The sequence below is a fragment of the Cotesia typhae genome, unplaced genomic scaffold (genome assembly GCF_013202065.1).
Source record: "Cotesia typhae breed Kobodo isofemale line unplaced genomic scaffold, CoteBio_Ctyphae contig_35, whole genome shotgun sequence".
NCBI classification, from domain to species: Eukaryota; Metazoa; Arthropoda; class Insecta; order Hymenoptera; family Braconidae; genus Cotesia; species Cotesia typhae.
Window position 1 is genome coordinate 733,566 of NW_027423743.1, and position 21,397 is coordinate 754,962.

At 28.7% G+C, this 21,397-nt stretch overlaps 4 protein-coding genes across 5 annotated transcripts; 1 reads left to right on the forward strand and 3 right to left on the reverse strand.

The window, feature by feature from the left end:
- Positions 1–572: 572 nt before the first annotated feature.
- On the reverse strand, positions 573–2,885 carry LOC141526565 (uncharacterized). Its single transcript, XM_074241597.1, has 3 exons — positions 2,164–2,885; positions 1,941–2,043; positions 573–1,859 (listed from the first exon to the last, which is right to left on the reverse strand). The coding sequence occupies exons 1-3, from the start codon at positions 2,418–2,420 to the stop codon at positions 1,728–1,730; spliced, it is 492 nt and encodes a 163-aa protein (XP_074097698.1). The 5' UTR covers positions 2,421–2,885; the 3' UTR covers positions 573–1,727.
- A 2,201-nt stretch (positions 2,886–5,086) lies between these two features.
- Positions 5,087–16,582, forward strand: LOC141526562 (uncharacterized). Its single transcript, XM_074241595.1, has 3 exons — positions 5,087–5,298; positions 14,226–14,400; positions 14,492–16,582. The coding sequence occupies exons 2-3, from the start codon at positions 14,314–14,316 to the stop codon at positions 16,580–16,582; spliced, it is 2,178 nt and encodes a 725-aa protein (XP_074097696.1). The 5' UTR covers positions 5,087–5,298; positions 14,226–14,313.
- On the reverse strand, positions 6,766–13,260 carry LOC141526575 (uncharacterized). Of its 2 annotated transcripts, none has more exons than XM_074241606.1 (10): positions 12,909–13,260; positions 11,761–12,438; positions 11,557–11,687; positions 11,280–11,486; positions 11,055–11,227; positions 9,929–10,388; positions 9,636–9,787; positions 8,645–9,101; positions 8,106–8,365; positions 6,766–7,840 (listed from the first exon to the last, which is right to left on the reverse strand). In XM_074241606.1, exons 1-4 carry the CDS (start codon positions 13,014–13,016, stop codon positions 11,351–11,353), a joined length of 1,053 nt encoding a protein of 350 aa, XP_074097707.1. In that variant the 5' UTR covers positions 13,017–13,260; the 3' UTR covers positions 6,766–7,840; positions 8,106–8,365; positions 8,645–9,101; positions 9,636–9,787; positions 9,929–10,388; positions 11,055–11,227; positions 11,280–11,350. The 2 variants fall into 2 exon arrangements, with proteins under 2 accessions (XP_074097707.1, XP_074097706.1); XM_074241605.1 differs by having other exon boundaries at positions 6,767–7,840; positions 8,772–9,101.
- A 2,584-nt stretch (positions 16,583–19,166) lies between the features above and the next one.
- On the reverse strand, positions 19,167–19,916 carry LOC141526580 (uncharacterized). Its single transcript, XM_074241617.1, has 2 exons — positions 19,806–19,916; positions 19,167–19,525 (listed from the first exon to the last, which is right to left on the reverse strand). Exon 2 carries the CDS (start codon positions 19,514–19,516, stop codon positions 19,178–19,180), a length of 339 nt encoding a protein of 112 aa, XP_074097718.1. The 5' UTR covers positions 19,517–19,525; positions 19,806–19,916; the 3' UTR covers positions 19,167–19,177.
- Between the last annotated feature and the right edge of the window lie 1,481 nt (positions 19,917–21,397).

A 21,397-nucleotide genomic window follows, 5' to 3' on the forward strand; every position in this document is an offset into this window, starting at 1 on the left:
CCAAAAAAAGAAATTTCAATTTTGAGAAAAATTTTTTTACATTTCTACACATTTCAGTTTAAAGTACGTCGCCCTTATGGCTCCTGGTACCAACCTCAGATACCATAAGGGCGTATAGTAAAAATTCAAATTTTTTTAAGTCCAAAAGATATTTTAATTTTGAGAAAAATTTTTTTGGCATTTCTGCACGTTTCAGGCAAAAATCTGTCGATTCCCCAAAAAAATTTTTTTACATGCCATGGCATCTGTAACACGATATTTTATTTATATTGAAAAATAAGCCTTTAAATCTATTTGTTAAACTATTAGATTAGCAGGAAGTCACCTGTAAATTTGAGTTTATTTGATTGAGAGCGTTCCAGCTAAGAGAAGAGGCATTTGTTTAGTTTTTGTTGACCTGCTGCTATGGACTATTGGCTACTTTCTGTCATTAGGTATTTATAATTTTTTTCGCAGACGTATTTATAATTTCTTTATCGCAGACGTCCACAGCAAGCTTTAATTGTCCTCCAGCAAATGTTTGTTATCAATAATTCTCAGCATATTAATACTCTGAAAATAAATAGACACAGAACAGCCTAAAGAACTCATGTTTTCATGGTCTATCCGTGTCTGTGAAATTTAAGAGATGAGACGTACAAACAGACAGTGGCAATTTTTCGAGATCTTGGTCTGTAAAAGACACTAAAATGGAGACTGTGAACTGCATTGGTCCAGGTCCATATTATGGGCACACAACTGCCGTGTACTGAAAATTACCTCTTTTCCGTGTGTCTTATAGTCAAGAGCCTTGGAAATAGAAACAAAGGGCTACAATGATCCGTGTCTCAGAAATTTAAGAAATACAGAATTGCTGTGAACTATGAAACACGAATGAAGCTAATAAGAATTCAAATCTTACAGTAATATCTTCAATACCATTTAAAATAAAACGACACAGATGAAATCACACACAAGTTTGTTTCATTTATTTGTAGTTTTTAAAAGCATTGAAACATTGTTATGGATCTTTTGTGGGTTAAAAAATATCGCATGTTCTCTCGGACTCATACAATTAACCTTTGAAAACTTATTTTAAAAGTAACAAAGCTGAATACCAAAATTTTTAATAAACACATAAAATAATTTGTAACTCATATAGGAAATAAACGATGCTTATTTAATATATTAAATAGACTAAACTCTTTTTTTAACTTTTTTGACTCCGTAAGTTTCATATTCGGCACCTATAGTAGGTTTTATTTGACGTTTAGGTCGTCCACATACGTTACTCTGGATATCGTTTTGTTTTAATTCAACAATTGGCTTAGAAATTGATATTTTTGATGAAAGCTCATGATCAAGATCAGATGGAGATTTTAAAGCTGCTGGTGTAGATACTAAAGACGGCTGTTTAGATGGCGTAGGCAAATTTGAGTGTTGCAATTGAATTACCGTTGAAGTTGAACCATTTTGTGAAGCAGGCGGGCTTGTTGAGGGGAGAAGTTCAAGGTGTGGAGGTGAATTAATTACTGACGATGGCACTACAACATGCGACGACTCTTTACCTGAAGAAACTTTCGGATGATGTTTATCAACTGCTTTTTTTTTTATCTAATTTTTCAAAATTATGTAACAACTTGACAAGCATGTCTTTCTTCGTTTGAGTTGTACTGTCATCATAAGCGATACTCCTTTCAAATTTTTGGAAAATTTCTGACATCGATAATGTATTATACCTAGAACTTTTAAGATTCTTTTTTTTCCGCAGCCACCTCCAATTCAGTATTACGTTCTTCATCACTGGCAAAAGTTTCATCACTTACGTCGTTGTCATTATTATCTTGATGGCTACCATCAAGAGCAAGGTCATTATTTTCCTGTAAAGATAATTAAATTATTAATTAAGTAAATCATACATAAGTATTGTGTTTTACTAAATTTGTTCCAGTCGAACTTACTGGCAGATGGTTATGATCAGATATCCACTTTGATACGACTAACAATTTTTTATGTAAGTTCGCTGTTACATGGAGCTTAACTGGACAACCATTCTTGTTGGATCTGTAATATATATAAAAAATGTAACTATATAGTAAAACATAACGTTGAATAATCATAATTAATGTAGATGCAATTCAAAAATTTCACAACTAATAATTTGAACAATGAATGATTACTTACTTCACCTTACGGGAAATAACACCATCCTTTTTTTTTGACTTAAACTGTCCTCCTCTAGAGCACCGCAAATAGTAATAATAATAATCTAAATTAGGGTAGTCGTTTGCATTCTTACCCATGTGAGAACAATGCGTCACCATTTTACGAGAGTCATATTTACTTAAAGAAAAATTGGTTTGATCTTGATACATTATAATATGATTATTAAATTCTTCATGGTTATTGAATTCTTGGTTAAGGGAAAACAGATCAGCCATAGCGGCATGTAAATAATTATATCCAAACAAATAATTTAGAATTATTAAAAATCAAAAAGTTTTAATTTTAAATTATAAATTTAAAATATACACATTAAGGACCGAAAAATATATCTCAAAATTTTATAACAGGATAAAAAATCGTTTTATTAAGAAAACTTTATGAATAAGAAGAGAGAGAGAGATCAATGTTGAGTTTATAAATGTTATACTAACCAAAAAATATATATAGGAATTTAGCAGTCAGACAACAATCGAAATTGACAACAGTCGATATCTTGACAAGTGAACTTACCTTATTGATTTGGAAAAATCAAAAACGACTGTTATTTTACATGAAGTACATGAACCAGAAGGAAGTTAGCGTAGAATAATTGTTTTTTTAATTGAACCATATGTCAATTAATTGCTCTTTAAATACTCTATTAAAATCCGTAATTGCTTTACGTCTATTACTATTAGTTGATTTTTAATTAATTTAAAAAAATTTAATTTTCGAGAATTTCGTTTGGCTATAAATCATGAATTATCCACTTTTTCTTGACTTTTTTTTGCTCAAACAATTGCTTTCAATTTGCTCTATTAATAAAAAAAAAAAAATATTGTAATTTTTCAATATTTATAATATTTAATATAAAAAAATATTTGCATGCAAATTGTTGCACTATGACGTCATCGGCGGTTGTTGAATCCACTAAAAACTATGCTTACATGAATCCTCATTACGATGATTTCATCTTTGCCTTAATGTTTATATTTTCATTTTAAGGTTATATAGCCGTATTATTATGATACTCAAAAATAATACTATTCATTATTAATTACATTATTACACCTGCTCAAAAATAAAAAAACGTAGATTTAATATTAACTAAATAATTTTTATGAGTACTGTTGTTAGTGAGCTATTGTAGATAGCGATATATTTGCTTATATAGTAATGACTTTGTCGATCGGGTTTCACCGCTTCTTTTTTAAATCTAATAATTGAATATTAGAAAATTTGTAAAAACCACTTATAACTAAAATAATAAGTAAAAATAACAGTAAAAAAGTAAGTTTTCACGTGGTTACTTTTGAAATAAAGAAAAGTTTTACACAATATAAGAAAAAATTCATAAGGATTAGTGATAAATAAAAAAAAATAACGATTTAATAAAGATTTATTGATAATGTGATTTTTTTCACTTTAACCATGTGAAAATAAATTTTTTACTGTTATTTCATTTTTAGGTTTAGCATTAAAAAATTTGCGTAAAATTTTAAAATTCAATAATTGGATTAAGAAAAATTGCAAAACAGTAGTTAAACCCATTCGACTACGTGTTTGAAAAATGTAGGAGTAATGAAGAAATTAATCGAAGAGTATATAGTGGTCAAATTAAATCAGATAACAGAATTAAAAAATTTAATTTTTTTCAAATCTCAAAAAACATAGAACCAAACGTATACCTACGATTGGACAGGGCTTCAAAATCTTCAATTCATATAAATGTTTTTGATAATTTAAAAAAAAATTCCAAGGAGGCATACATTTTGAAAAGCGAAATTTTTTTCTATAAATCGAAAAAAAAATGACTACAAAAATATTTGATAAAACCATACTTATTTTCGGCGAAAAGCATGCAAAAAAAAGGAATTTTTGAAATAATTGATATGTAAGGGGAATGGAAGGTCCAAAGAAATGTGAAAAAATTAACGGAGTTATTTATTTGTTAACAATCAAATAAATACTGTGGTTCAAATGAGAACAGTAAATAGTGTTATTTTATTCGTAGGAAATATGAACATTAATTAATTACAGTTTATTTCTGACGTAAATTCTAAAAGTGTGCAAATATCATATGTACAGTAATTAATAAAATGTCAAAGTTAATCATGAAAAAAATTTATTAAAATTAATTACAAATAAAAGTTAACTAGTGGAAAAATAAAAGAGAAATTTCATTTTAATAATAAAAATTAACAAATGATTTTGAAAACCATAGACGGTTCAAATTTATTAAAAGAATTTGAAAATATATTCTTTGTTAATTTCATACTCATAAAGTAAATATAGAAAAAGATAATAATTATTAGAATATTTTTGTGACAAATTACATTTTTTTATTGAGTAATAATGACATTTTTAGATTTTTTTGTTTATATTAATAAGTTTTTTTATAAATAAAAAAATAATTGTAAGTAATTTTCGTGATTTAAAAATATTATGAACATTCAGTGTATATTAATTTCTGTAATAATTTGTATTTTTTAACTTACATAAGTAATATTCAATTGATACGATGATAAAATTTTAATAAATCTATGTTTTTGCTCCACAACACTTACGTACACTGTTGTAAACTCCATTTTTTTAAATCCAGAATTAAATTTTAATTGAAAAAATATTTATTAAAAATTGCGACGCTGACACTTACGACAAGGCAGTTATTAATTGAATAATAATTTAAATTTAAATACCGATTGATAATTTCAGTATCACTCCAAAAACGAAGAAAATTGTCTCGTAATGTTAATAGATATTTTAAACACATCAAAAGATTATTATTATTATTTTTATTATAATAATAATAACTATTATTATTATTATTATTATTATTATTATTATTATTATTATTATTATTATTATTATTATTATCATTATTATTATTATTTTTAAAAATTATTATTAATATCATTATAAATTATTTCTCACTGAATCATTAATTATCACTTTAAAAGAGTAATGTATATTCATTTTATTAAATAACTTTTACTTTTATAAAAATTTTACATGTGACTCCAATTTACAAGCTGTTACAAGCGTGTAGCTTGAGCTGCTTGAATAATATTCTAGCATAAGCCTATGGATGATGCTTCTTACTCGATTTTGAAGGTATATCCGCCATCTATTGACCAACTGCTACACCATCATGAAATGGCCTACCTTATCCACATGTACTTTTATCTACTCATTTCAATGAATAATTTTACAGGAGGCAGCACCTATATACTTCCCGCTGTGTGTTAGCTCCCTAATGGAAACACGAGCGTCCTCACAGTAGAACGTTGTGATACCAACTTGACAATGTTAAATGTTCCAACTTTGTTGGCAAAGTGTCCCCATCCCGTAGATAACATAAAAAAATTTTTTTCTTACAGTGAAAACAAACATAAGAAAAAATTTTCGACACAACTCTATTAAAATATTTTAAAAATTTAGTACTTTTATAGATTAGTTTGTCCAAATTTAAAACAGCATAAATTATTACAAAATACATTAATATTTTAGCTAATTTGAATACTTTTTATGATTACTTACCAGAAAACATAATTACCCGTCCTGTTTCTTTTTTTTGTTATAAAAAATACCACGCTTTCGCCTTCAGTTGGCGGGTTATTTTTATCAAACATAACCTCACTATCGTCAATTTTACAATATGAATTGTCCCTTTCACAAATTAGAATAAACATTATCTAAAAGAAGTTGTAAATCGTAATAGCAATAAGTAATATTTTTCTTATAGACTTATTTTACTCATACGAATCTAATTCCAAGACAAAGAGTGTAAATAACACACGTTGCGTACCGGCGACTATCGAAATATGTATACAAAGTATAAGCCGTATAGTACGATTCAGACTTGTAAGATGCACATGGAACGTGGGACGCTACACCTTTGAGAGTGTAGCTGTAGTAGTAGGCGCGGAATGTACGAAATAATTACTAACACTACTGAACCTGTTTACGTACATCCTATATACCATCGGCGTCACTACGTATCACGGAGCTTAGATAGAAGGAGCTCGAACGTATAGTATCAGAAGTGTCCACGAAAAGTAGAGAAAATAAAGTTTCATTACAGAGTGCGCTGCTACTGCTGCAATCCAGTTTTTGAATTTAGCGGTTAAGAGTATAAGTATAACGAGGAGTAAGCTATACTTAACCTACAACTCCAATGTTTACAGATTTTCCAATAAATAATTAAGAATTCGAAAATAATATTGAAATAACAAGTTAACGGCACATTTAATTTTTAACTAAATTGTTACTTTTATAATGACTTAATTATTTTAAAAATTTTTGAGTAAATAATAAATTATTTCATATAAAAACTGAACATATTAAGAGAAGGACCTGTTGAATAGATTTAAAATTATTAAATTTATTTTCTAAAAGAAGCCTTATAATTATAAAATACCAAAAATAGTATTAACGATGAATTCCTTGGTCTGTTTATAATTAGCAGGCATAGAAGTGAAGTATGAAAAAATAATTTCTATAAAGATAAAAATCAAATAATAAACGTAAACATCTATTAAAAAATATATATTGTTACTTAAATGTTTTTTTTTTTTTTTACATAAAAACTCTGCATAAAAATAATTAATAACTATAAAAGTTATCATTATAAAATTGTTAAGTTTGACGAACATTTGTAAAAATCTTTTAAAACTCCGATAAGCACAACTTATACTAATTTTGAAATTTTACGTAATTTTTTATTTTTAATACTTTTTTGCTTATAATTCTTATTAATATGATTAGCTAAGAAATGACCTCTAATAGTTATAAAGTAATTTAATATTTTTTCATCAACGTGAATTGATGTTCTTGGCAACCAACGAAAGGTAGTGATTTTTCTTCTGCGACTTTATCTAAAATACAATTCATCGTATCAAACCTAACTGTCTTTGTCCCAACAACAGTCAATACAATATTTTCCAATTGCTGGATCAAAGAATATAGATTATTACTTGGACGTATACATTGTTCACTCATTAGATCAATGACTCGATCTCTATGAGAAGATTTATCAGACTCTAGACTCGCCAAGCAAAGATGACACCGAGAAAATCGCTGCATTTTTCTGGCAACGTAACCAGCAATATACGACACAACAAACTCGCTTGTACTAACAACATCGTAGTCATGATGTTCATGAGGATCATTAGCCTGTAATCCATCAGCAATAGCAGAATCCAAATTAACATTATTGTTTTCATCTTCACTAGAGTCAACTAAACTCTCAAAAGGTTTTTAGCTACACTCCTTTTTTCAAGAAAATTCATAGTCCTTGACTTTGATGAATCATTGGTGGCAGACGTGACGTCAGTGTCATCTTCACTCGTATCAACTAAATTCTCAAAATGACTCACTGCGACGCTTTTTCTTCGGTAAATATCGTCTTCTTCAATAAATCCATTGTCAATTATAGAATCTAATTTCTGTAGCCACTTTGATTTTTTATCTTGAATTAGCATCAGTGATTCTTTTGTCTCCATCAATGATTGCAAAAGTTCAACGGCAGTTACATTTGATCCTTTTGGTGGCGTAACTAAAGAATAGGAGCAGAGTAATCTGAATACTTGTCCAAATATGATAGGATCTGGATGTTCATTACACCCACAAGCACTCCTTACGATCCCAAAAATTGCTATAAAGTATGAACAAATGAGAAATTTAAAAAATTTATGAAAGCTATAGAGCCGTTTAAAAATATTGATTGAAAAGAATTAAAAATGATGAAATTCAAATTTTTTCAATAATTTTAATTCTTTTGATTGTATATATAGATATACAGTTTGCATGGAGTGATCACTTTTCAATTCTTTTCAATCAGTTTTTAAACCAGGGAGACTCTATGAGAGTATGATATTTCGAGAAGTGACTGTATACAATTAAATCTTCATTGTACTTACTTCTAACTTGTCTTGATTAAGACGGGCAGTCATTAAATAGTCAAAATTACATTTTTCAGTCAAAAAATCCAATAGTTCAAGTGTCCCTCCTAAAGTAATCTTCAATCCTGTTAGCGTGCTTTTGGTAATAGCGAGAAAAAATGTTTTTCAATACTGTCATCACTTTCTACATTTTGATTTTTCTTCTTGCGACATTTGTTTTTGTTATCAACAGCTTCAGCTTCCCATTCTCTCAAATATTTGTCAAATTCTTTGATAATCTACAGCGTAAAAATAGAACTATATCAAGAAGTGTTGGTGAATTGGAAAATGTTCATGCAATGAAATAATTTGAAGTGAATGGTTATTACATATGTACATGTGATTATTAATTTTAAATTCATAACGAAAAATGAAATTCATAACAATACATAAGAAAACAGAGCGGCAAAGCATTACTAACTCAAATTATAAGAAATGTTTTGTCTTAGATTTAGTAAAAGATGTATGATGCATAAAATATTAATTATTTTTTTACTAAATATTGGGAATCAACATACTACAAAATTGTTTGTTATTATTTGTTATTGTTATTGCCGAATGAAGAACATGGAGTATCTGAACTGTGAATAGATGTGTGTAGAAGTGTGACTCTCCTCTCTCTTCAATTTTATATTGTTTACTTACTCCTTCTGATAAATATTGTGATGGAGAAAAAAACTTTCGAAGGTATTGATATTCGTTTTATGCGCCGTTAGCTGTGATATACCGATTTCATTTCCACTTGGTCTTTAACTGAAATAATCAATTATTTCTACTTTATTGAAAATAATACAATACCTGTCTCATTGGACATTCGTCATTAGAACGTAAAGCAGATTCAGGAGTGCGAGAACTCATCGCCTTTATCAAATTATCTACTCTTTCCATAAATTTGATAGTGGGTCCACAATCTTGCAGTTCGGTGCAATCGTTTTGCCAAGTCATCATAGCAACTCTTAATGGTTTAGAGAATAACTAAAAGAATAAAAAATTGCAATTTCTGTTGAAATTAAATTTTGATTTTTTCAGTGAGGTAGTCGTTCTTCGGAAATAGTAATGTCGGAAAATTCTAAACTTTTGTATACTTAATAAGGATATTGAAATGCACTAACCCTTTAAATTTGAAATTGATTAACTATTCCTAATGCGAGATTATTGCAATTTAAAGAATGACCAAACCGCATATTCTTGTTTTCACGCTGAATAGACGGTCTGATTGATTTAAAAACAAATATTATACGAATTTATATATTCAAATCCGAAGAAAAAAATAGGCATTTGCGGCCTCTTAGTTTTCTTCCGAAATTATTATTAAGTTAGTATAGTGAACGTAAATGGAATACCAAATTCGCGATAATTATGAAAAAAGCTGAACTACCAATGAATGAATAAAGAGACCAATGGCGGAATCTGTATTTTACAAGGCAACTGTTTCAACTAATATTAATTTTTCATGAAAATAAAAGAATCAGATAAAAAGTTAAAGATTAAAGATTAAAGTTTACTTACTTCTTCCGCTAAACGAACATTCATTTTTGATATCCTTCGGGGTGTATATGTTCAGGTGTTAATTTGTACGAAACTTTCAAGTTAGGTCTATATTGAAGCTCGTGTTGCAATAAAACTTCCCAATGGATTTTTTTCACAATCCCATCAGGGGTCTAAAAATGTATTAAGCTATTTAATTACCGTAATGAGAACAATTTTTCATACCAAACATGATATTTTTCTTACTAAATATTACGCATCGTCAATTTACATACTATTTACAAAATTATAAACATATATATTTGACTTCTTACCCAAAACGAAGGTCCCTCAAGAATTTTGGTTCGGAAACACTTCAGCAAATGAGGAAAGTCTGACATAAACCATAGTTGTCTAGATGTATCATAAGGATGCGTACAACTGAATTTTTGGTCTTCGATACCAAAATTTTCCACGCTCCGCGGTTCCACTGAGCACCATCCGAGGTGACAACATCTACTTGCATTCCAGCTTTCTCTAACTGGATGATGCAGTCTATGATTAATTTATGCAGAACGTCTTTCGTCACTGCACTTTTGCTTAAAAAATATCCCAACACTTGGACCCATGTACCACGGAAGGGTTGGTACATAAAAACTAGTGCATGATTAGCTCTCTCGTTTATTAAGTTTTGTGGCGTGTAACTGCCTAAATTGACGAAGCCATTAAACTCCATAGTTTTAGTATTTAATTTTACAGCTTCGCTTAAAGCGATTTCGTCAATTAATAAGGTACCTGCGAAAACACGAAGATGAAAGTTAGTGTAATAAAATGCTTGGAGTACTTGTATTAAAAAATTGTAAGCAAAAGTAATTTATTTCTAATTAAGCTATGTTAATAATGCATTATCTACGTATTAATAAGCATATTAGCAAAAATGATATTAAGCCTATGTAAATTATTCGAAATTTAGTACTACGCAATTTCTTTGTAAATGTAAAAATGACACAATGTGTATCATTGTTGTGTATGTCATAATTGTATTACTGTAACAAATGCTTTTTGAAAAATAATAGAAATAAAAAGTGGATAATTTATAACGCTAATAAAGCTCAACAGCTCATATTCACGTGTAGTTTAACGTCATGTTTCGAAGAAGCAATTGTTATATTGTCTTTGCATTGATTGTTAGTAACCAACTGTAGAAAAATTGTTAGTATCGCAAAGTTTACCACGTGTCACGTAAAATAAATTATACCCCTTTTGTCATAACTTTCCATTCGCGATGCCTTCAAACGGAGAGTGTCAAATATAGCTTTCGGAAAACCAAAAGCGCTATCTAATTTGTTTATGTATCTGTTTAGTGTGTCCTTACAAGGTAATGGTAATATTTGACGTTCACACAATTTATCATAAACCGCAGGACCTTTAATTCTAATCATTAGACACTCATATACCCACTCAATAGTATAACGTCGTTGTTTCGAATTTTTGACTTTAGCAGCTTGAAAACAAGCACGAACTGCTTGTTTTTGGGCTTCTGGGAGATCCGCGATTTCTTCTTCAATAACACTATCTTTGATTACAGCACACTGGTGTTTTAATTGTTCCATCTTTTCCTTCAATTGATGATTCTGTAGAACAACAAATAGTATAACAGCAATTACATTATAAAACCAATATTACCTTTTTCTTCAGACGATGTAAATTTTTTTGTTTTACATGCAGTTTACGTTTAATCGTAATGTAACGTTTCGTTATATCGTTGTTTTTCGTTTTGACGACATTAACAATCTTTTTCGTAAGGATCGACAACTGAAACATCGATTCATTTTCATAAATCTTTTATATTTTTCGGGTGATTGTAAAATACCATCACACCTGGTTGAACACCTACAAAAAAAGATAAAATTCGTAATTCATTTTATTCATTACTTCACAAGGAAATGAAGATAATAAAAACCTTCCGTTGTTCACTCCAGCACCACTGCAAAACTGCGATTTTTCAATTTCTTGGAGCATATTAAAAAAATGTATTACTGATGTTAATGAATAATTGTAATTAACAGTCACCCCTGTTTCCATAACAGTTATCTAAATAATAAATGATAAAAATTGAAAGATAAAATTTATATTTCCGGCCGATAATATACTAAAGTCTAAGTACCTGAATAATTAGATTATTACTAATTTTAACTTCTAATTTTAGTTTTTTCAAAAAACTATCTATGTAATATAGAATTAAAAGTTTTTGTGGTTCTGATTGTTTTGACCAACACCAATTTTGTGGTAAACCTTGATCTTTCAGTGCTTGCAATATTGTAGTTAACGAAAACGTTCCAGGATTGTCATCAAAAGCTGCAGGACGATAATTTTCTTCGCATAATATTTGCCATTCCAACTCAAGATCTCCAGTATGACTTGTTGTATCTTCAATTATTTCATTTACGATACTTGAACTATACATTTGTTGGCGACAATCGGAAAAATTGTCATTTATGTTGCTGTTCTCTTCCATATGTTTTCCGGCAGAACAGCCAGTATCAAGTTCTTCGTTTATAACCACTTCCTCCGAAACTATTTGCATAGGTAAAGGATTTGTATTTGAAGAATCTAATACACGTGCATCATGGTGGTCTACGATCATATTTGCCTGTACAGGAATTGCACCTGCCTTTAAGTGGAATCTTTCTTTTGGTAAATCAAAAACCTCACCATTTGGCAAGTTTATTCTGTCAAATGTTCTAATGATATCATCATCTTTAAAATGCAATTCACAGACAAAGTTTTTATGAAGAAGATGTTGTGACAATGCCAAGTTCCAATTTTTTAATGCATCGGGACACTAATTTAAGAAAAAAAAATTATATTTCCAACGATTATTCAGATATTAGTACGCATCTATTACGCTGAATCAAAAAAATGTGCAATTTCTTTTTTTTTTTTATACTTTAAAGTTTGAAGTGTTAGCAAAAACAGGGGAAAAATGCTAGCACGGGTAAATGCTAATAGCCACACTCATAGAAATTTGTTTGAAAAAAAAAAAAAAATTTAAATAAATAAATAACTGTGATGTCTTTAATCAATTATAACTTTTAAAAATTTTATATCTTATTTATCCTCAACTTTCATTCTATTAATTATTGATTATAATTCCCGTAATTTTTGATTTTATAAACTAGTGATTACAAAATAAAACTCGACTCTTTATTGAAAAATCACAGAATATAAATTAATTAACTCTTATTATTACTTAATTTAAATTATATATTATTAACTTATAATAAAATGGATTGAACTTATTGGTTATATTACCTTGGGTACTTGAAATAAAGTCGTTTGACGACGGTTTAATTCAACGTTTCGTTTTCTTTCAGCAGTTGAGCCACTTAAGCAATTTTTAACTGAACACTTTTTGACCATTTTCTTAAATTATTTTATCAATTATTTTCACACTTTAACAGCACTGTCCAAGCAAACTTAATTTTACATTTGTTTATGTTTACATACTTCATAAAATCTTAACGGCTTTTTGTGACGTCACAGAGATTGTAGTGATCGTTGCGCTACTCTGGTGGTGAAAATAGGTACATGTTATTTGCTGCTGTTTTTGAGGACACATTTTATACCAAATGACCTATGCCGTTCGAGCTCCTTCTATCTAAGCTCCGTGCTACGTATGCTCAAAGCTACTTTCGACGTATACGTATGTGCTATGGAAACTATACACTACGTCATATTCTCCGTAGATGCGTAATACGTACATACTATAGTTAGTTGGTTGCGCATAATGCAAGTAATACTATATAGTTATAGTCATAATATATATGTATGATAATATTTGTATACAACAACAACAACAATAACAATACAAAAATACAATAACAACAAAAACAATATTCAATAAGTGAAATTTTTTATTTCCCAAATTAAATAAAAGTTAATAGATCATCAATAGTAAATATTAACATTTTTTTATTAATATATTAAAAATTATCTATCAAAACAATGTCAAGAAGAGGTTTACTATCGTGTAATAAAAAAAAATTGACGTTTGTGAATATATATATATATATATATATATATATATATATATATATATATATATATATATATATATATATATATATATATATCAAAGATAGGAATGAATTTTTTAATAGTAAATAAATTATTCAATCAATAAAATCGATAAAAATTCAAATTCAAACAAATGCGCGTGTAAAAAAATTAATAAATAATCTACTAGATTTACACTTATAAAAATCGATAATGACAGTGAATCTAACAGACATGCATTAATATTTTAAAATTAAAAATAATGAAATATTATTAATTATAAAAAAATGCACCTCAAGAATTTTAAATTTTCTAAATGTGCTTTTTTTTAATTTTTAAATAAATATTAAATTTTTTATTTTTTTATTATAAAAATGAATCAGTGTCTGCTAGATTATGACACAGAATTCAGCAGTCACCTGACAAATTTTGGAATTTTTTAACCGGTAAATTTTTGGAAAAAAATGTTTTCTTATAAAAATTGTCAGTTGCCGGCTGAATTCAGTATCGTGCTAGATTATGCATTACAAATCGATAACTATGCTAATAAAAGCTTTGTACTCTCTGTTTTAGGTGGTTTTTGATAAAACATTGTTTTTTTAATTTTTTTCCCCACTCGATATTGCATAAAAATTGAAATTATATGTAAAAATTTATAAATATGATATCCGATGATAATGAAAAGAATTGTAACTCTCCAGTTCCAAAAAAAAAGTATAAGCTTTATAAATCAGATTCTACAATTTCGGTAAATATTTATTAAGTATATCTCATTTGTAAATTTTTGTGAATTTTTTTCTTATTGCTACGTCAATTTCTTTTTTTTTTTTCTACTTTAGATTCCATTGAGAACACTCAATCGATGGAGAGCACAAGGTTATTCTTATGAAGGTAACAGCAGTAATTATGTCGAAGATAATTTTGCTACTAATATTCCCTCATGTACTGAGTCGGATGAAGAATATTCAGAGTTGTATAAGTCGGATGTAGACAGTATTCTCAGCAATAGTAGTTCAGAAGATGAAGAGGAAAATGAAGATCTTTTTGAGAACAGTGATCATGAAACAAGCAGTAACTTTGATAATGAAGATAGTGAAGATAATAACGATGAATACGTCAATAATTATGAAGATAATGAAGACCAGGAAACTAATGATAATATAAATGAAATTGAAGCAGACAATGAAAATGTAGCTCGAATTAATACACTTTTTGAAGATAGTATTTTGACCACTGACAAATGTGTTTTTGATTTGTTAAACTTATATATTAACCATAACATAACTAAAGCTGCGTTACAAGATATATTGACATTGCAGCTAAAATTTTTACCAACCCATCATGAAATGCCAAAAACAGTTTTCAAGCTGTTTAAGTATGCAAAAGATATTGCACCTCCATGTAAGATTATTAAACATTTTTATTGTAGAAAATGTTTATTTAACGTTGATATTGTGATTATAAATAAGAAAGAAATTAAAAAATGTTCCTTGTGCGATACCAGTGAACCTTTAGATATTGGATTTTTCCATGAATTTGACATAGTGGATCAAATAAAATTTTTATTTGAACAAAATAACCTGGCTGAAAAGTTAAAAACCAATTCAACAAATAATGAGAATATCTCAGATATAACCGACGGAACGGAATACATCAGAGTTAATTCTCGAGATAATAGAAGCACGTACGACTTAACACTGATTCTCAATACCGATGGATTATCTCTTGTGAAAAGCGCAAAAAGCCATTGTTGGCCAATAATGTTCACTGTAGCAGAACTGCCTGAGTATATTAGAGAGAAACATATTATAATAACAGGATTGTGGTATGATGATCATTGTAAGCCGCCTATGAATCTTTTTCTTCGTCCGATTTGTTGTAAACTGAAAGAATGTTTTATTAAAGGTATTGATTGGGTACATCCCAAAACAGGAAATAGTGTCAATTCAAAAATTACTGCTCCATTAATAATAGCGGATGCACCAGCTAGAGCACAAATTCAAAATATCCTCTCTTTTAATGGTCGTTATGGCTGCAATATTTGCGAGATTCGAACTGTGAGAAGCAAAAATATTCCTGGCAAAAAAGCTTGTCGTATTTATCCCTATAAAACTGACTTTAGAGTAAGAATTGGAGAACGAATGGAAAAACAAGCAAAAAAATTACTTCGAACAGACATGAAACATCAAATACGAGGTGTGAAAGGATACTCTATTATGTCTTGTCTTCCTTTAACTGATATTAGTACATGTGTTTTCCCAGAATACATGCATTCAGTTCTTCTTGGTGTGGTCAAGCAAGTTATTGGTATTTGGTTCAGTGCAAAAAGCCCTGGGAGCATTAAAAATAGAAGTAAAGAAATTGATGACTTCATTTTAACAATACGACCACCTCAATCATTTTCTAGATTACCCAGAAAGTTGTCTCAATATGGTTTATATAAAGCATCTGAATGTTACAATTTTTTATTATTCTATTCTCTTCCTTTGCTTACTACTTTCTTACCGGAAAAGTTCTTTCAACATTGGATGTTACTGACAAAGGCTATTTTCAATTTAGTTAAGTCTAACATAACACCGATTGATCTTGAAGAATCTAATGAATTATTAAATTTATTTGTGTCACAAGTAGAAGATCTATACGGTGATCGACAACTGACTTATAACATGCATCAACTCCTTCATTTGACGTTATGCGTAAAAAGATGGGGTCCATTACAAGGAAGTTCAGCTTTTCCTTTTGAAAACTATAATGGTTATATTGCAAAATGTGTACATGGAAGCAAACATTTTGGTCAGGAAATTGTGAATAATTTACTAATTTTACAAGGATTAAAAGTTCTGGAAAATCGAATAAATAAACATATAAACAACACATCAACTAATAAAACAAAAACTACGATATTTTGGGAAAAGTTCTTACGGATATAAAATTGAATGAATCTGAACGTGATATACTGCTATTAAACGGCTTAGAGTTGGAGAATATATTCGTCTTTGCACGTGTTAAAATAAATAATGACATCTATACTTCAGAGTCTTATAAAATGACTAAAACAAACAGCCACACAGTACAAATCAACTTGAACGAATCTATAATGTATGGATCAATAAAATTTTTTATTAAAGTTCAAGAGGATTTGTATATTATCATTCGCCATTTTACTGTTGAGCATACAAAAATATTTTGTCATACAACAACGAAGAAGAGTATTGAGAATGTTGTTCCTATAAAAAATAGTGATAATCTATTGCTTATCAAATATGATAATATTAAATTGATAATGCAACTTGTAAGGGTCGGTAATTATTTATGTAAAACACCAAACAATATAAAAAAAGTTTGGTAATAAATTGCTATTACTTTTGACAACTTACATTAAAACAATTAATAATAATAATAATAATAACAATAATACTAATAATAATAATAATAATAATAATAATAATAATAATAATAATTTGTGAAAAATATATTGAAACTATTAATAAATCTTTTGTTAATGAACCTTTGATTATTTTAATTAAGCTTTCTATAAATAAATTTAAACATATATCTATAAATAACAAACTACAGGCTCTCATACAAACGTCAGGTCTGACCAGATCTAATTATATATAGATCTATATATGATCAGATATGAACTTGTACCGCAGTTATGTCTTAGTCAGATTTGACTATATATGATTAGACATAGGCATATACAGTTATATATGGTCAGGTCTGATTATATATGGACCTATATATGATTAGACATGGACTTATAATCAATTATGACTGATCAGATCTGATTATATATAATATCTTATGTATGATTAGACATGGGCATATACAGTTATATATGGTCAGGTCTGATTATATATGGACTTATAATCAATTATGTCTGATCAGATCTTATTATATATAATATCTCATATATGATTAGACATGGGCATATACAGTTATATATGATCAGGTCTGATTATATATAGACCTATATATGATTAGACATGAACGTGTGTTACTCATGTCCGATCAGATCTAACTATATCTATATCTATATACATACTCATACAGGTCCATATATAATCATGTATGATTATATATAATCCTATATCTGCTCATGCATAACTATATATAATCGCATATATAATCATATATGATTATATATAATCTGATGTATAATTATATATGATCATGTCTGATCAGACAAAATCATTTTTTCCCGGGAAGTCATTATTATTATTATTATGATAATTGTTACTAATATTGATATTATTATTATCACAATTATTTCTATTATTTTAGTGTATCCTTCAATGGGTAGAGAGTTGCAATACAGCACGGTAGTTCCTCAAGAATGGCTAGCTAACAGGAGTTCAACAAATTTATGCAACATTATTTTTCTAGAGATTCACCAAAGAATGATGCTTGATGATGCTTACCAAATTGATGGATCACAGATAACAATCGATGGAATAAGAACACAACTTTCAATTAGAAACAATCGGTTGGCTTGGTGTTTTATTAAACAATGTGATGCATTAATTAACGAAATTGATTATATTGTAATGGATAACTGGGCTAGCGGATTGTTTAGGAGATTGAGATCCTACTATGATCAATTTCATGATATGGTTAATGGAATAGGTCAAGTTAATGTGGGATTTCAAGAAAATTCAGATGATGAAGGAGTTGAAATGTATTATGAAAGCGATAGTTCATAACATATGAAGATGTAACATAAAATTTTTTGATATACATCCTCATTATCTTTATTCATGTTTTATTATTCAAATTTTAAAGAATAATTTGTTTTTGAAAATTAAAATTTAACTTTTAATGTAATGTTTTTTATGAAAATTAAATTTTTCGGTGATATTATTAATGATTTTTTAAATAAAAATTTAATACTTTGAGTTTGATGTAACATTATTTATATGAAAAATTAATATAAATTAAACAATTAATATTATTTATTAGTATTGAAATTATTATTATTATTATTATTATTATTATGATTATTATTATTGCTGTTATTATTATTATTATTATAAATCGGATAATAACAAGAAGGTAAGTTAAAATATAAATAATTTTTAGACATGCAGCTTAAATGTTAAGACGCGCCAGTGTCTGGTAGATGGTTGAGAAGTGGGAGGTATAATCTGATAGCAGCAGCATGCTGTTGCCATTGGAAAACACCTTTCACTACTCTCCTAAAGGTGACACTGTAAAAGGTAGCGGCGGACTAGGTTATTTGAACCACTCTCATTCCCCGCGATAAATAAACATAGTATATGTAATTGTTGTAAGATGTATAGAATTTAAACTAATAGTAGATGTCACTACTGTAAGAGGCGCGGGAATTTAAATTTAAACTAATAGTAGATGTCACTACTGTAAGAGGCGTGGAATTTAAATTAAAAATATAATCACTGACATATCTACATTAACATTTTGAACTATAAATATTAATCTTAAATTTAAAACGAGGGATTATAAATAAAAACAATGAATTATATTAAAAGATAATATGTTATTGATTAAATAATTCCGCTTGTCATTTTTACATCAAGACTAGAATTAATAAATTCAAATTTATTATATTTTCCACCATGGAAACGTAGAAAGAGATAGTTTGAATCTATTAATTCATTCAAACTCTTCATGAAGTTATCATCTTTCAGATGTTGAATAGTTCTAGATGGTAGATAAATGTTAAATTCATCGTTTATATTGGCAACAATCCTAGTCCCATACTGAGTTGTAATAGCTTTGATACCGTTAATCTTATAATCTCGATTAAACTCCAACTGGATCATTTTCTTAACAGGAAGAATCCCAGTAAGACAATTAACCTCGTTTATCTTGGTAAGATCCATGATTGATAACTGTAAAAAAATAATTAATCAGCTGATTAATGATTTTTTATAACTGATTTAATGAATTAATAATTTGTTATTAATTAATAATTTTTTATTAATTAATAATTTTTTATTAATTAATAATTTTTTATTAATTAATAATTTTTTATTAATTAATAATTTTTTATTAATGATTGAATTAATATTTTTAAAATGATTTAATTCATATTTTTATTAATAATTTAATTAATCGATTAATTAACTAATTAATTAGAAGGTAATTAAAATTTAATGAATATATACTTACATTTAGTAATATTGAGTGGGACAAAATGTATTCCACCGAGAGCTCGTACTTCACTAGAGATGTGTACTTCGTTATTGTGAAGTACGCTCTCAGCGAGCTGCTTATATACCGTTACAGTTACCCCCACTCCTCTACCTCGAAACCGGTTTGATGACGTCATCTACTGCGCAGTAAGAAAATTCTAGAACAGAATGAGTCATCTACTGTGCAGTTAGAAAATTCTAGAACAGAATGAGTCATCTGGTTCGTGGAAATTTCCCCCACCCCTTTCACAAAACAAGTCTAAACCTGTCTGATGACGTCATCTACTACGCAGTTAGAAATAGAACAAAGAAAACTACGCAGTTACGCGACCTTGAACAGGTTCAAACCTATCTGATGACGTCATCTACTACGCAGGAGAACAAAGAAAACTGCGTATGACCTTGAACAACCTTAAACCTAAGGTTGACAAAAACCTCACCAGATGGTGTATCTTCTCGCATGTACTCGTCATACATGCAGTTTGAAAATATAAACCTTTTCAGATTATGAACAATAAAATGCACCTGTGATCTAAGCAACTATAGTTGATGGTTAGATCACAGGTGCATTTTTTAACAAAATGGTGAATTCACAATTCAAAATGGCGGATAACAGCCACCAGATGGCGGAAATCAGATTCAAAATGGTGGATAGCAGCCATCAGATGGTAGATAGCAACCACCAGATGTCGGATAGCAGCCACCAGATGGCGGATTCACAATTCAAAATGGCAGATAAATTTTAAAAAGGGCGGGAAAATGGCGGACAGTAAGATGGCGGCGGAATTCACCACCAGCGCCACCTGCAAAACCTCGACCATATCCTCAAACTGTCGGTAAAACAAGTCGCCCATACCCACAGATGATACCCACCACGAACCTACAGTCGGTTATGCAGATCCCTTAGTATGGACACGAACCCACAACTCTGTTTTACCGATTGGGCATACACCCCCCTGTTTAACTACTATTATCAATATTAATTGATAATGGTCATTGAAAATAATAAATTCTATTTAAAATTAATTAAATTCTCTAGCACAAACTATAGCGACCCAGATTTTTAGATTTTGACTTTTTTCTTATGGAGAAAGTGACATGCCACAGACTAAATAATTCGAGAATGTATGGTAACTCTCCACTAGATGGGAGACTACAGTTCAAAAAAAAAGTTATGAGCTTGCGTCGATGCTCACTAGGGCTCGTCAATGTTACTCTAACACAAACTGTAGTTAGAAACTTCGAAATCGAAAATAAAAGAAATAGTAACAATCATCACCAATATTATAAAAACCATGGAAATTTATTTTACGATTTTATAAAATATAAATATTATGATTAATAATTTGTCTATCAATCTAAACCAAAGAATATACTTGATGGAATTTTATTAATGCTTATTAGTTACTCTACGAGAAATAAAAGTTTAACGTGATTTTATTGTTACAAATGTTTGTGCACTAATTTTCCGCGGTAAAAGTACATAATTTGAATTGAAAATTTTTTCAATCACATAAAATGTTAAAATTTTTTTTTTTTAATAAAATCTCTAGAACTTACTATCTATCA

Excerpts from the sequence above, each read along its gene's own strand:
- LOC141526575 (XM_074241606.1), bottom strand. The coding sequence starts at position 13,016 with ATGGTCAAAAAGTGTTCAGTTAAAAATTGCTTAAGTGGCTCAACTGCT. Across the intron at positions 11,688-11,760 it reads GTAATAATCTAATTATTCAG|ATAACTGTTATGGAAACAGG; the intron begins GTACTTAGACTT and ends TTTATTATTTAG. Across the intron at positions 11,487-11,556 it reads GCTGGAGTGAACAACGGAAG|GTGTTCAACCAGGTGTGATG; the intron begins GTTTTTATTATC and ends CTTTTTTTGTAG.
- LOC141526565 (XM_074241597.1), bottom strand. The coding sequence starts at position 2,420 with ATGGCTGATCTGTTTTCCCTTAACCAAGAATTCAATAACCATGAAGAA. Across the intron at positions 2,044-2,163 it reads GTTATTTCCCGTAAGGTGAA|ATCCAACAAGAATGGTTGTC; the intron begins GTAAGTAATCAT and ends TATATATTACAG. Across the intron at positions 1,860-1,940 it reads CTGATCATAACCATCTGCCA|GAAAATAATGACCTTGCTCT; the intron begins GTAAGTTCGACT and ends TTATCTTTACAG.
- LOC141526580 (XM_074241617.1), bottom strand. The coding sequence starts at position 19,516 with ATGGATCTTACCAAGATAAACGAGGTTAATTGTCTTACTGGGATTCTT.
- LOC141526562 (XM_074241595.1), top strand. The coding sequence starts at position 14,314 with ATGATATCCGATGATAATGAAAAGAATTGTAACTCTCCAGTTCCAAAA. Across the intron at positions 14,401-14,491 it reads AATCAGATTCTACAATTTCG|ATTCCATTGAGAACACTCAA; the intron begins GTAAATATTTAT and ends TTTCTACTTTAG.